This window comes from Arachis stenosperma, chromosome 9 (assembly GCF_014773155.1).
Source record: "Arachis stenosperma cultivar V10309 chromosome 9, arast.V10309.gnm1.PFL2, whole genome shotgun sequence".
Lineage (NCBI taxonomy): Eukaryota > Viridiplantae > Streptophyta > Magnoliopsida > Fabales > Fabaceae > Arachis > Arachis stenosperma.
In genome coordinates this window covers 160,497,495-160,512,040 of record NC_080385.1, presented here as the reverse complement: position 1 = coordinate 160,512,040, position 14,546 = coordinate 160,497,495, and the positions used below count along the sequence as shown (strand labels likewise).

At 35.4% G+C, this 14,546-nt stretch overlaps 2 protein-coding genes across 2 annotated transcripts; both read left to right on the top strand.

Annotated features, from left to right (window-relative positions):
* The first annotated feature begins 921 nt into the window (after positions 1-921).
* LOC130947914 (phosphoglucan, water dikinase, chloroplastic) lies at positions 922-10,639 on the top strand. The gene is made up of 18 exons (XM_057876626.1): positions 922-1,878; positions 1,991-2,077; positions 2,177-2,308; positions 2,761-2,886; positions 2,975-3,153; positions 3,749-3,833; positions 4,381-4,548; positions 4,657-4,709; positions 5,412-5,620; positions 5,728-5,846; positions 6,228-6,298; positions 6,446-6,563; positions 7,216-7,302; positions 7,377-7,463; positions 7,546-7,622; positions 7,772-7,919; positions 8,828-8,939; positions 9,489-10,639. Exons 1-18 carry the CDS (start codon positions 1,054-1,056, stop codon positions 10,391-10,393), a joined length of 3,588 nt encoding a protein of 1,195 aa, XP_057732609.1. The 5' UTR covers positions 922-1,053; the 3' UTR covers positions 10,394-10,639.
* A 1,121-nt stretch (positions 10,640-11,760) lies between these two features.
* Positions 11,761-14,321, top strand: LOC130950716 (probable protein phosphatase 2C 33). The gene is made up of 6 exons (XM_057879277.1): positions 11,761-12,164; positions 12,269-12,620; positions 12,943-13,272; positions 13,374-13,491; positions 13,592-13,815; positions 13,902-14,321. The coding sequence occupies exons 2-6, from the start codon at positions 12,291-12,293 to the stop codon at positions 14,217-14,219; spliced, it is 1,320 nt and encodes a 439-aa protein (XP_057735260.1). The 5' UTR covers positions 11,761-12,164; positions 12,269-12,290; the 3' UTR covers positions 14,220-14,321.
* Positions 14,322-14,546: the final 225 nt, after the last annotated feature.

Genomic DNA, 14,546 nt, shown 5'->3' with positions numbered 1-14,546 from the left:
TTATGCTCTGCTTTGTCGTTGTTTACTTATGCATTTGAAGGAATCTTTCAAAGTTAAACTAAATGAGCCATACATCTAAGAGAGATAAATCTCCTTTTTTAATTTAAAAAAAAAAGGATTAAGAGGGATATTCTCGAGAAGAAGGGGAAAATGGCTAAGAAACTTGACATTGATCCTGTTGGTGTTGAATAAGAAGAAAGGACTAAAGAAATTTATAAATTCTTGTACACAAATATCTAGCTAATTGGGTTTGTTTAGAAGATTATCTAGATAAATATCTAACCATGCTGGTTATTTGAACCGTCCAATTTCTTTGAATGAAATATTCACGTGTGGTCAGAGAGAGAATACAAAAGTGTCTATATTTTTCAGACCAAAAATCTGTGTTGGCTTTTTTGTTGAAATAAGTGATTTTTGTTCCCGAAAAATTAGTATGATAATTCTTTAAAACACTAGTATATTATATTTTGTTTTCGAATTAGATGACACTAGAGATGATTGATTTTTAGTTATTGACCGTGTAAGCAAATAAACAATACACTTTAACAATGTATCACTTTTTGAATTTAAATTTTAGAAGTTCAAAAAAAAATTACATAAATATCTAATTATATATTATCATATTAATAAAAATGAATAATTATTTACAAGAATTTTTATAACATTTTTTTGGTGAACTTATTTTTAATGTTAAGTTGATACCAATGTCCAATCTTATAATTATTTACATTTTTAAAACTGTCTATAATATAATTTTGATCCCGCAAGTATTTTAAAAAGTCAAAAATTATAATTTAATAAATTTAATTAAATTATTATTTAACTATTTTCAATTATCTAAGTCTTCACCTTCCAAAATAGCAGTGTGGCGATATTTACTGCCAAATCTGAATCTCAATCTCAATCGTTGCCATACATACAATACAATAAAGAAAAGAAAATAGCAATGCACGCATTACATAACACTATTCTCTCTCTTTCTCTGCTACTTGAAGTTCTAAGTTCTAACTAACAGTGACTCAACTGAAAGCTCCATTGAGTTCGTTGGAAGCCATGGATTGTGTGCGTGGCTTGCAGTGCCACTCTTCTACTTCTCCCTTCAGATTCACACATCCATCTTCCTCTTCCTCTTCCTCCTCCTTCTTTTTCCTTCCTCCGCCTCTCACTCGCCGTCTCCGATTCCGTTCCACCCACACTCTTCCCCTTCTCACTCTCTCCGTTCTCTCCTCTACTCAAACTAGGGAAGAGCACACGACGAAGAAGAAGAAGGCGAAGGCTAAAGACAAAGTCCAGCTTCACGTTCAGTTAGATCACCAAGTTGAATTCGGCGATCACGTCGCGATTCTAGGATCAACCAAAGAGCTTGGATCTTGGAAGAACAATGTTCCCATGAACTGGACGGAAAATGGATGGGTCTGCGACCTCAACCTCGACCTCAAAGCCGGTCAAGAAGACGAAAACGCCCTCCAGTTTAAGTTCGTTATTGTGAAGAACGACAACACTCTTGTTTGGGAAGATGGAGATAACAGAGTGTTGAAACTCCCCACCAAGCCAGGCAATTTTGCCACCCTTGCCACATGGAACGCTACCGATGAGAATATGGAGCTCATGCCTTTGGAATTGGACGAAGACCATGGCGGCGGCGATGATGATGCGTCCGCCGCTGAGGATCAGGGTAATGGAGCTTCTCCTGTCTTGGAAGCGGATTCCGAGACCAGTTCTTTTGTGGGACAGTGGCAGGGTAAATCCATTTCTTTTATGCGATCCAACGAGCATGAATCCCATGAAACTCAACGGAAATGGGACACTTCTGGTCTTCAAGGCTTGGCTCTCCGATTGGTTGAAGGTGATCAAAGTGCCAGGAACTGGTGGAGAAAGGTACATTTGCTGCAAATTACTACTTTTCCTAATTGTTCAATCTTCCTGCATATTTTCAATCATGTTAGATTAATAAATGTATTAATTTCGTTCACCATTTTTCGCTTTCAAGCTTGATATCGTTCGCGATATTATAGATGGAAGTCTGCAGGGAGAAGATTCACTGAATGCTCTCATATACTCTGCCATCTATCTCAAGGTCTTGTTCTGTTTTTTTTGGCTTTATTGTGTTTGATACGTTTGTGCTTTTGTTCCTCTTGTATAACCATCTGAGTCATTCGTAGTTCATCTTATGCAGTGGATAAACACAGGGCAGATTCCTTGTTTTGAAGATGGAGGTCACCATCGCCCAAATAGGCATGCTGAGATTTCAAGGCTTATATTTCGTGAATTAGAGCGGCATACAAGCCGGAAGGATATATCACCACAGGTTAGTACTAACCTCTGTAGAAGTGGATCTATTATAAATATGCATTTCCGTAAGTTTCTATCATATACTAGTGCATGAGATAAAATTGAGTTACGACTTCAGTAAGTTTTTTTGTCACCCCTTTTTTTCTTCCCCCTTCTATCAATGATTATGTATTTTGATGTGGAGTTATGAAGGTGATTGTATTCTGGCCACATTTCAGGCTTGGTTCTACAGTTCACATTCAGTCAACTAGAGTTGTTCTGACTTTAATTCTGTACTAAAATGTCGCTCTGTAATTTTAAGGAAATTTACATTCTACGCATAATCCCTATTGGAAATTGTTCTGGAAGTTCTCCAATTGTCAATTAATATAATGTTTGGTTTTCCATTTGCTACATATTGTGTCTTGCTGTCTAATAGAATTTGGGCCTTGCTTCTTTCATTTACCATAACTTTTCATTGATATACAGGAAGTTCTTGTCATCCGTAAGATTCATCCATGTTTGCCATCTTTCAAGGCTGAATTCACTGCATCTGTTCCTCTGACTCGAATTAGAGATATTGCTCACCGGAATGACATCCCACATGACCTCAAGGTTGTTTTCCCACAGTACCTCAAGTATGTAATCCCATTTCAGTTTAATGTAAATGATAGATTGCCTGTTTCATGCTCTTTTTGGGCAGTTACAAATTAAGCACACTATACAAAACAAGCTTCACCGAAATGCTGGTCCTGAAGATTTGGTTGCAACAGAAGCTATGCTTGTTAAAATCACAAAGAACCCAGGAGAATATAGTCAAGCATTTGTGGAGCAATTCAAGATCTTTCATCAAGAACTCAAAGACTTCTTTAATGCTGGCAGGTTTATCTTGAATTCTCAGTATCACTTGTAAACATATGTAAATTAAACTTGTTTTGCTTATCTTAATTCAAAATATCATATTATGAGACATGTTATATGTCATGGTATTTTCTCTTGAAGACCTTTAACCTTCTACTGGATCACTACATCATTTGAATGCATGATTAGACATTATAAACCAATAGATCGATCATGAAACTTCATGCATTCATTGACAAGACTGAGCATGCAATCCAGTGCATGCATCTGTGCAATTGTGTGGTTTGGTGAGTGTCATGCAACATTTCCCCTTGTGTTAAGATTGTTCCAGTTCCCAGGACTAGAAACTCTGGGTTGTGACCACCAAAGTCATACAACAGCAACCTTACTGTTGCATCATACCTTGCTGTCTCTTGTGATTTCCAGCAGCTGTAAGAGAGAGAAAAAACATCATTTCTTGTTCTGTTTATGTAACTTAATTGTTGTTCACTTTAAGAGTGAACATAGTACCTTAATCTCAAAGAGATAGTCAAATCACTTTTACAGCCAACTAACTTATTCATGGTTGGGCAATCATAATTTTGATATCTTATTGTATGACTTTATCATGCTGCAGTCTTGCTGAACAGCTAGAATCAATTCGTGAATCTATGGATGAGCATGCCATTTCAGCACTTAACTCGTTCTTGGAGTGCAAAAAGGTGGATTTGCTATTTCTTTCTTACTTCCTCCCTGTTCTGCTATCTGCCAATTTTATTTCTTGGTTTGGTCTCAGGGTCTGTGTTATACTAATTATTGAATGAGATTTAGGATGTGAAAAAATAAACTATATGCTGAAGTAATTTGATCAGTCTGTTATGGTGCTTCTATCTTAATCCATATCCTTGTATGGAAATACTAATCATTGCCCTTCTACTATTTTCATAGTTAAATATATAAAATACTACTTGCATAGGAACCTTAGAGTACTCTGAATTAATGTGAAATCTCTATTATCCTACTGTTTTATTTTGCTTCCCGGACTAAGCCATGAGTAAGAAATGAGAATGTGTGTTTGCAATTTAGCATCTAATTTAGGATGCTAATTTAATATCTTATTTGATGTATGATTCTCTCAGTCATATTGTGGTTGTCAACATATTTCTTGGATATGAACTCCCTCCTTTCCCTTTCTATTAAGGAATAAGCTTTATTCTGGTACTCATAGTTGTATGTATTGCTAAGGGACAATGTTGATTACTTCTTCAGGATTTGGATGCTGCATTAGAATCAACTTCTGATTCAGAAGAAAAAGGAATTAAACTTCTATTTAAAACCATGGAATCTTTGAATGCTTTGAGAGAAATTATTGTAAAGGGTCTCGAAAGTGGTCTCAGGAATGATGCTCCAGATTCAGCAATAGCTATGCGGCAAAAGGTGACACTACTTTTTTTAATTGTTTGGTAAAATTTAGTCTAGATAGCTATTGGAAGAATGCTGGCATGCTTTAATTTTTTTTCCTTTTCTGTTTATTTGGAGGTACAGTGGCGCTTATGTGAGATTGGCCTTGAGGATTACTCGTTTGTTCTTTTGAGCAGGTTCTTGCCATACCTTTTTCTGCTTCACAGTTTGAATGACTATCAGATCTCAGATGCTAATGAGTTTTGTGAAATATATAAAGAGTACAATGTTATGCAAAAGTCATGTGTACTTAGACATTATTAGCTACCCTCTGAATATAATATATAGTTACTCTAGTTATATTGAGATAGATTTTTGTTAGACCTTGAATTTATTTAAAAAATTATATTCTTAATATTGTAAACTTGATTACACTTCAAATTAGCTTAAAGGGAGAGAGATGGATAAGTTCAAGAAGGCTGTCTTTTATTGGAAAAGAATAAAAAGCTATCATAGCCCTATCCTTACACCATATTGAACATGCCTAGGAATATCTAAAGTGTGAAATTTGGAAGAAATGAACACATACACGTGGCGTATTATCAATTACAAAATACACTCTAGTACTGTTCAAATATTGTGGGCTCAATTCAAACCCAAAAGCTAGATCAACTGGGCAGATGCACCCTAGTGCTTATAAAGACTATCTTGTCTAAATCCATAATGTAATTTGGGACTTAAAATATATCAACTAATTTTAATAATTGCAAATGATAAAGAGTAGTGTTAAAGTGAAGCCAAATATTTGATGCAGATGTAGAACTTTTTGGCTACGTGTTACTTACAAGAACACAAAACCTTTCTTGGTAGTGTGTTAACTTTTGAATTCATATGAATAGATATCTCAATGTGCTTGAAGTTCTGGGGGGTGCTCGTTGGATGGCTGCAAATGTGCAGTCAAAAAATGTAGCTTCATGGAATGATCCTCTTGGAGCCCTTACTATTGGAGTCCACCAGCTGAAATTGTCTAATTGGAAACCAGAAGAATGTGGTGCTATCGAAAATGAGCTCAGTGCCTGGAGTAAACAAGGCCTTTCTGATTTGGAAGGTAACTTTCTTAGGTCTTACCTTGAATTATGCCATCTTTGTTGTAAATAATTTTACTGTGTTGATTAATTTTTCCTGTTAAATTTAATCCCCTTTGTCTTTTATTAGGGAATGAAGATGGCAAGACTATTTGGACATTGAGACTGAAAGCTACTCTTGATAGAACAAAAAGGCTAACTGATGAATATACTGAAGAACTTCTTAAGATATTCCCCCAAAAAGTCGAGGTTAAAAAGTGTACTATTATTCTCTAAATGCATGATAGCTTGATGCCAATGTATAAAATTATTGATCACAATATTTTATAAATCATCTACAAAATTTTCCTACAAGCAAAATATAAATTGAAAAATGAAACAGTTTTCTAGTCCTAATAACCCTAAATAATTTGATTGTGGCTTACTAGAATGTTCAACATATCACACTCAAAAGACAACCCTATTGTAAAAAGACGAACCCATACTGTTGAGGCAAATCCATTCCTTGAAATATAGTAACAAATTAAGTATTTCTTGAAAATTTTTATATTTGACTCTAGAATCCTCTTTATATGATGCATAATTGCATATAACTTGAAATAAACTAAGTTTTCACTTTTAATGCCGCAGATGCTAGGAAAAGCTCTAGGAATTCCTGAAAACAATGTCCGAACATATACAGAAGCTGAAATTCGTGCTGGGTATGACTGCATTATCCTCGGCATTTTATTGAGAGAAGTCGTAGTAATTATAATTTAGTGATCTCAGCAGTTTGTGTGCTTTCTTTTTATTTATTCATCGACTTGGATTTCATTGCCATAACTAACTTCTCTACTGGAAATTCTTAGTATGATATTTCAGGTTTCGAAATTATGCACTCTTCTTCTAAAAGCTGTTAGAAGTAGTCTTGGTTCTCAAGGTTGGGATGTTCTTGTTCCAGGAGCTGTTTCAGGAACATTGGTTCAGGTACTGAACTACACTTAGAAATATCATGTGAAGATAGATTCATACAGATGAAGTGGCAGAGAGAGAGAGAGAGTGTGTGTGTCTTAGTCGTCAACTCTGAAGATCTGAGCATGTTATGCAACACTTCAACTTAGCAATCATATCCATCAAGAATTTTATTTTGACTACATAGACAAACTAGCAGTTCACAGTGTGTTTTGTAAGCAGGTAATGAAATCAAATGCTAGGTCTCATCTTTCACTAGAGCCACCTTTTCCACATGCACACTCCTTTGCCACCCATCGTGGCATGAGCTTTTGAAGCATTCTTCACACATAGGACTTAAGATAGTCAACAGAAGCAGTAAGGTATTAATGGGAAGGAGAGAATCAGTGTAAGAAACAAGACAAGAAAACACACTCTCATTGTTCTTTTCTATCAGTAATTGGACCAAAGGGACATCAAGGTCCTCAAAGAACCAAATAAGCAATAAACTAGGATAGGATTACCATATCCAAACAACAGAGAAAAAAATAATGACCCTCCTTCCCTTCGGATGGGGGTGAGTCCACTCCAAATAGGCAAATAGCACATATTTCCAGTTTGTTTTGACTTAGCTTCCCTTCGGTCACTCCACTCTAACTCACGTATTTTTCTTATTTGTTTAACCTAGGTTGAAAGGATTGTTCCGGGATCACTACCATCACCAACAGAAGGACCTATTATCCTTCTTGTTAACAAAGCTGATGGTGATGAAGAGGTAATGTTGTACCTTGGTGGGTACACTGAGTGCTAAATACTTTAATGTTGATTTATTTTTCATTATGCTGGCAGGTTACTGCTGCTGGGAAGAACATAGTGGGAGTCATACTTCAGCAAGAGCTACCTCACTTATCTCATCTTGGTGTTAGGGCGCGGCAGGCAAGTCTTTCAAGTATCCACTTAATTATGTTGAGGTGTGAAATTCATGTTAATGACATCCATAAAGCTATTGTCTATACAGGAAAAGGTTGTATTTGTCACTTGTGAAGATGAAGAAGAAGTTGCTAATATAAAAAGTCTTGTCGGGTCACCTGTGAGGTTATATTTTAAGTTAAACTTTTTGTTCCAGATTACTAGTCTGAAAACTGAATTATTTTCCCCCCAAATTATTTCTTCCATGTTGTCAATATATCTAATGCTATAATGTTTTCCATTTTCTTTGTTTGTTGTTTCAATTAACTTTTCAGGCTGGAAGCATCTCCCACGGGTGTGAATCTGAAGCTGTCCTCTTTAGTTGATTCTGATGACAAATATTCAGTTAAAACTTCTGATGACAGTTTCTCTGGAGTTGACATTTCATCTTTCTCTGCTGGTAGAATCTCCAATTATATTCAGGTAGAGAACAATAAACTCATTTACTCTGATATTTTTTAAGTTAATACATTATTGTTTATGAGTTGACTTTGTTTTGTGTTCAGAAGTGAACTTTCAGCTTGTTGAACGTGGTTAGATTTAGCGTTAAAAGAATTTATTAGCAATAACATTTTAATGACGTTGAATAATGGTGCTGCATGGTAGAGATAAAATCCTTTCATCAGTGAAGAATTAATAGAGGATGGAAGTGTAATTCACCAAAATGGTATTCAATCCTATGATAACACTTTGGGTGCACTACAAATAATTACTTACCGAGTTCCATAACGATTTCCTAATACCAATTATTGAGTGAAGTATCAAAATTACCCATGAAAAATAAAACTTCATCCCATATACCAAAAAAGCTTTATTCAGAGGGCAAAATACCCATGTTGCAGACAAAAATGCCCACCTTTTAGGAAGATTTGACCCCTAAAAAGTAAATCATCTAGAGGTCAATCCCTTTAGAACAAGGTAGGTCCTTCAGGGACCCTGTTCAGACAGCAGACAGTTCTAATCCTTCACCTGGTAACATAACCCTTTAGGTTGTCTGTTTCTCTAAGACTGCAGCCATGCAGGTAATTAATAGTCAAAGTTTGTTAAGCATATTATCTTGTTTGGTTTGTAGTCTTATTGAGCCGGGCTTGTACAGACAGAACTACTCTAGTACTAGACTTAAATCATTAGAGATTAATGCTTTATATATTGCAACACGTTATCTAATATGATATTCAGAGTAATGGCTGCTGATGCTTCAGGCTTACTAATGGCCCAGCTACATCCCAAATTCTCATGATCTTTATACCTAGAGAATTTATTTAATTACCTTTCTTTAATTTCTCTATTATAAGAACTTCAAAGTAATGGTTAACTTTAACCATATCAAGGGTGCTTCTTCCGGAGGAGTTATCTTGCTTCCTGATGCAGAAACAGAGACTTCTGGTGCAAAGGCAGCTGCATGTGGTCGTTTGTCTTCATTGTCCTCTATTTCTGATAAAGGTAATATGAAGCCAAAGTAATATTGTACTTATGTTGCCCACTCTCTTGCATAGTTGCATGTGGATAATGCAACAAGTAACCTCAAGCCCCATTCTTGTGTTTTTGATGATATCTTCCTGTGCTAATGGATATGATATCATCTATCTATTTTTTAAAATTTCGTTTTATTTTTAAAATCCGAAATCTGACTATTGTGTTTTATTTATTTATTTATTGAGGGTTGATGTTTTGTTGCATTTTTATTTTATATTTTTTCTTGCATGTAGAGGAGGATGTCATGTGGTTGAATTCTTCGCTCTCCCACTTGATGAATTCTTCTATTGTCTCTAGAAGAACCTATTACATCTTCATGAAAGAAAGTTTAATATAGTAAAATGCCTATGAAATTTTGATAGTCAATTGTCAGAATCATAGACTAACTGAGGATATCAAGAATGTGCATCATAATAATTGGCAGCAAGTATTTATTCTTCCTGATCATATTTTCTGTGACTTCATCAAGAGTCAAGGTAGTATCTAACTATATGAAAACATGATTTTCAACTACAGTTTACAGTGATCAGGGAGTGCCGGCTTCTTTTCGAGTTCCTGCTGGGGCAGTTTTACCATTTGGATCCATGGAATTGGAGCTAGAGAATAGTAACTGCACTGAAACATTTAGGTCGTTGTTGGAAAAGATAGAAACTGCAAAACTAGAGGGTGGTGAGCTTGATGAGCTATGCCATCAATTGCAGCAATTGATTTCTTCCTTGAAGCCATCAAAAGATGTGATTGAAAGCATTGAGAGAATGTTTCCAAGCAATGCACGATTGATTGTTCGTTCCAGCGCCAACGTTGAAGACTTGGCTGGAATGTCAGCTGCTGGACTCTACGAATCAATACCCAATGTTAGTCCTTCCAATCCAACAGTTTTTGGATCTGCAGTTAGCCAAGTGTGGGCTTCGCTATACACACGGCGGGCAGTTTTGAGTCGCCGTGCTGCTGGTGTGCCGCAGAAGGAAGCTTCCATGGCAGTTTTAGTCCAAGAAATGCTTTCGCCAGATCTATCATTTGTACTACACACTGTCAGCCCAACAGAGCAGGATAATAATGTTGTGGCGGCCGAGATTGCTTCTGGCCTTGGTGAAACTCTGGCTTCTGGTACCAGGGGTACTCCATGGCGTATATCAACAGGTAAATTCAACGGTCAAGTGCAAACGCTGGCTTTTGCAAACTTTAGTGAGGAATTGCTGGTACGTGGAGCAGGACCTGCGGATGGAGAGGTTATCCGTTTGACTGTGGATTACAGCAAGAAACCGCTGACTGTTGATCCAGTTTTCCGTAGACAACTCGGTCAACGCCTTTGTTCGGTGGGGTTTTTCCTTGAGAGGAAATTTGGTTGCCCACAGGATGTGGAGGGATGTCTTGTTGGAAAAGACATCTTCATTGTACAGACAAGGCCTCAGCCGCAGTAGAGAGATACTCATCATTATTATGTATTCCAAGTAAAGGAAGCACATACTTGTGTTATAAGGCACTATCACTGTTGAACATGTCGTGTCTGTGTTAACCATTTTGTGGCTTAGTTCCTTTCTGTTGAGATCAGCCCTCATGGTTAGCCTAGTGTACTTTGTAGCTTTTATGTAACTACTTTTTGTTTAGAAAGGTTACAAACAAATAATGTTATAGACATACAAAATATGAGTTGCAAATTCAGCGAATATGGGATGAAGATGGGGAAGCTATTCGGATTGCTATTCATGCCCTGGACAATAAAAACGAAATCAATGTTTTGGAATCGTTGATGTTGATGTTGCTAATATTTCAATATTTTAACATATATTTTTTCAGAACTAAATTAAGATTTTATTTTTCATATTTAAGCTTTTTTTTTACGGTCTTAAAACACTAGCGTAATAAAAACTAAAAAATTGTCACTCAATTAAATAAAACTAGATTTAGATCCATGCGTTGTGCAGAACTAAAAGTAATTATTTATGCTATTGGCTTTTTGTAACGTATTCTTTAATTGCAAAAATAAACTTCTCTTTAGAATAAAATTATAATTATAATTAGTTAGACGAATATTATCAACCATGGTTATTCATATACAAGAAAACATTGGTCACCAAAAAAAATATACAAGAAAACATTAATAATAAACTCAATATATGAATGCAATTGGAAAAAGAAATAGAATTGTATTTATATTTATAACCATAGACAAAAAATAAAAAATTGAAGAGTAAAGTATAACAACTATTGCATGAAACAACTTATTTGTGCAATAAATGTGTAATAAGATAATAATAACTACTCACATAAAGATATTTTATGTAAAAATAATAGCTAAGATGATCATATTAATTGTTAAGTAATTTAGTATTTCACACTTAAATAAATATTAAGAAAGCAATTTTATTAAATAAATAACAGAAAAGATTATGAATAATGTGAATAATAGACAACGTGTTTTTTTAGGTTTTATTATTTTGATAAAAAAAAATTTAATAATTTTTTTTATTTTTTAGTGTGTTTGATAAATTTTTAATAATAAAAAAAATATTAAAAAAATAAAAAAATTTTTAAAAAAATTATAATTTATATTTTTTTAAATATTTTTTTAAAAAATATATTTTATATAATAAATAAATAAATTTTTTTATATTATTATACTCAAATATAATTTATATATAAAATTATTTTTATATAAAATATCTAAATATAAAATTATTTTTATTTTTTTATAAGACTTTTGAAAAAAAATAACTCGAAGAAAAGTCTTACCTTAAAACCATAAATATTAAAGCGTGGTTCCTTTACAAAACCTTGGGGGAAAGAAGGACAGGCTGAGTGAGCGTGTATCTATATATATTTTCCTCTTTTTGTGTTGGTTCCTTTTGTTTTTGTCGTCCTTATTTTCCAAATCTGCCATTTATGGTCTAAGTGCGAACAAATTCAGGGACGGAGAGATAGAGATATATGTATTTCTATCTATTTCTGCAAAATTTTGGGTTCCAATTCAATTTTGTATTACCCAAGCTCAATCATTTATTTTACCATTCCATTCTCTTCAAATTCAGTAGATATTGTAAGATTGTATTGTGATGTGAAATTATCAGATTAATTAATGAATAACGAAGAACAAAACGTAGAAAGTGAAATGAGAATTCAACAAAGCAGATGATGAGTTTGTCTGAATTGTGATTGACATCAAAACGGACACTATCGGAATCGTTGCAATTGGTACTATTATTATGCATTTCTGTTCGATTTCTTTGTGTTCAATTGAATTGCCATGAACATGATCATGAACATAAACTTGATGATAGCAATATATATACATGCAGGTGAGGGTGAATTAAATGAGGGATGGGATCATGCGTGTCAATAACGGTGGAAACAGGGCCTTGTGCTCCGATCTCTGAATCGAATGGGAATGAGAATGGCAGAGGAAATGGGAATGAGAAGCGGCGACAGAGGAGGAGGAGGACACAATTACAGCGACAACCACAACCGCATTCAAGCTCAGTTCACCGCGGTTGTTCTTCCTCGTCCGCCGCCTTCGATTACAGGGTGGATGAAGATAGCTTGCATAGAATTCCCGGAAGGATCTTTCTTAATGGATCCACCCGCATTGCTTCCCTGTATTGTAAGCAAGGTAGAAAAGGCCAGAACCAAGATGCTATGCTTCTTTGGGAGGTAATCAACTTAACTATTCCAATAATATCTGCCACATTTACATTCTAAAATGTTGTATTTTCCCTACAAATCCCTTTATTATTGATGATTAGTGATAGATGATGTATGGTGATTTATATGTGAATATCCATTACAATTAAACACAGGTTCTCTTTGTTTTGTTGATTAAAAAATAATTTAAATATGCTATTAATTAGTAGCAAGTAGCAACTATATTTTTTTACGGATATCAAGAGTGTTTGGTGTATGGAGGAGTGTTTTTTTGTTAAATGTATGTTGATAATGGTCTTTCTTTCTTTTCCCCTGCAATGGAACATGACAGAACGTTTGCTCAAAAGAGGACACTGTTTTTTGTGGTGTGTTTGATGGGCATGGACCTCATGGGCATAGGATTGCAAAGAAAGTGAGGGATTCCTTCCCTCTAATACTTATGGCTGAATGGGATTTGCATCTTCATAACAATAAAGATGGACTCTGCAGCAGTTCTGCAGCTGTAGAGAAACCCAACCTAGAGAGCCATGACACAAATGCTTTGGAGGCAGTTAGAGAATCTTATGTGAAGGCTTGTAAGCTTATGGACAAAGAAATCAACATGCAGAATAATTTTGACTGCTATTGCAGTGGGACTACAGCAGTTACCGTGGTTAAGCAGGTACCTTAATTGTTGTTGCAGAAACATATATATATATATATATGATGAGTTAATAAGACACAATTCCAAACTAATTGTTTTTGTTCTGTATGTTCTTTTAGGGACAGCACCTTGTAATTGGGAATGTCGGGGACTCGAGAGCTGTGTTGTGTACCCGAGATCATGACGATTCTCTTGTTCCTGTTCAGTTAACAACTGACTTTAAGCCAAGTCTTCCAAGTATCGCCTCTTCTATCTCTGTGTTTAATTCTCTCTTTCTTTAATTTGTGCATGTGAATGTGGGTTGATTTGGAAGAATTGTTATGGCATAACTATTTAGGGGAAGCAGAGAGGATAAAGCTTTCTAAGGGAAGGGTGTTTGGCCTTCCAAATGAACCAGAGGTAGCTCGAGTATGGCTGCCTAACATCGATTCACCAGGGCTTGCTATGTCGCGAGCTTTCGGAGATTTTTGCCTCAAGGATTTTGGCCTCATCTCTCTTCCTGATGTCTCCTATCATCACATTTCTGACAAGGATGAATTTGTGGTATTAGCTACTGATGGGGTAAGTAGTAATCTAAACACTTTCTTTCATTTTGATTTGATATGATCACAGTTTAAATATGATTATTTGTTTATGCTTGCATGCAGATTTGGGATGTGTTATCAAACAGAGAAGTACTGGGCATTGTGGGCAGCGTGCCACGATCATGTGCAGCTCGAATCGTCGTGGACTCGGCTGTTCATGCATGGAGGACTAAGTTCCCCGCTGCCAAGATTGATGATTGTTCTGTCGTGTGCCTCTTCTTTGATTCAGATTCAGATCAGGGTAAGTCACCATCCTCTGCAGAAGACATGATGATGATGATGGATGAGCAATCTGAGGTTGGAACTGTTTTATCTGCCACTAACACTATAGTTGGCCCAATGCAACCATTGAAATCAAGAACCAACACCACCTCTAAGTAACAACCTGCATTTTGTACCACTCATGCCTCTTCCCAAGCCTCCATTGATTTTATTTTGGAGCTTGGTTGGTAAAATATAAAATTATTAAGGATTCGCCAGTCATATGAAGTGGTTCATCGTTTCATAATCCTTCCCACTTTTTTTATTCCCAACTTTTTTCTGTGTTTTCATTGTTTATCTTTTCCCTCAGCAGAATTTGACAGGGAAAAGAAGGGGCTTGCATATGTATATATATTGTTAAATATTTAGAAGAAAATGATGTATATAACGTATATTTTTTCACTGTAAGGAGAATACAAAAAAAACTGAAAATAGAATCCACCATTT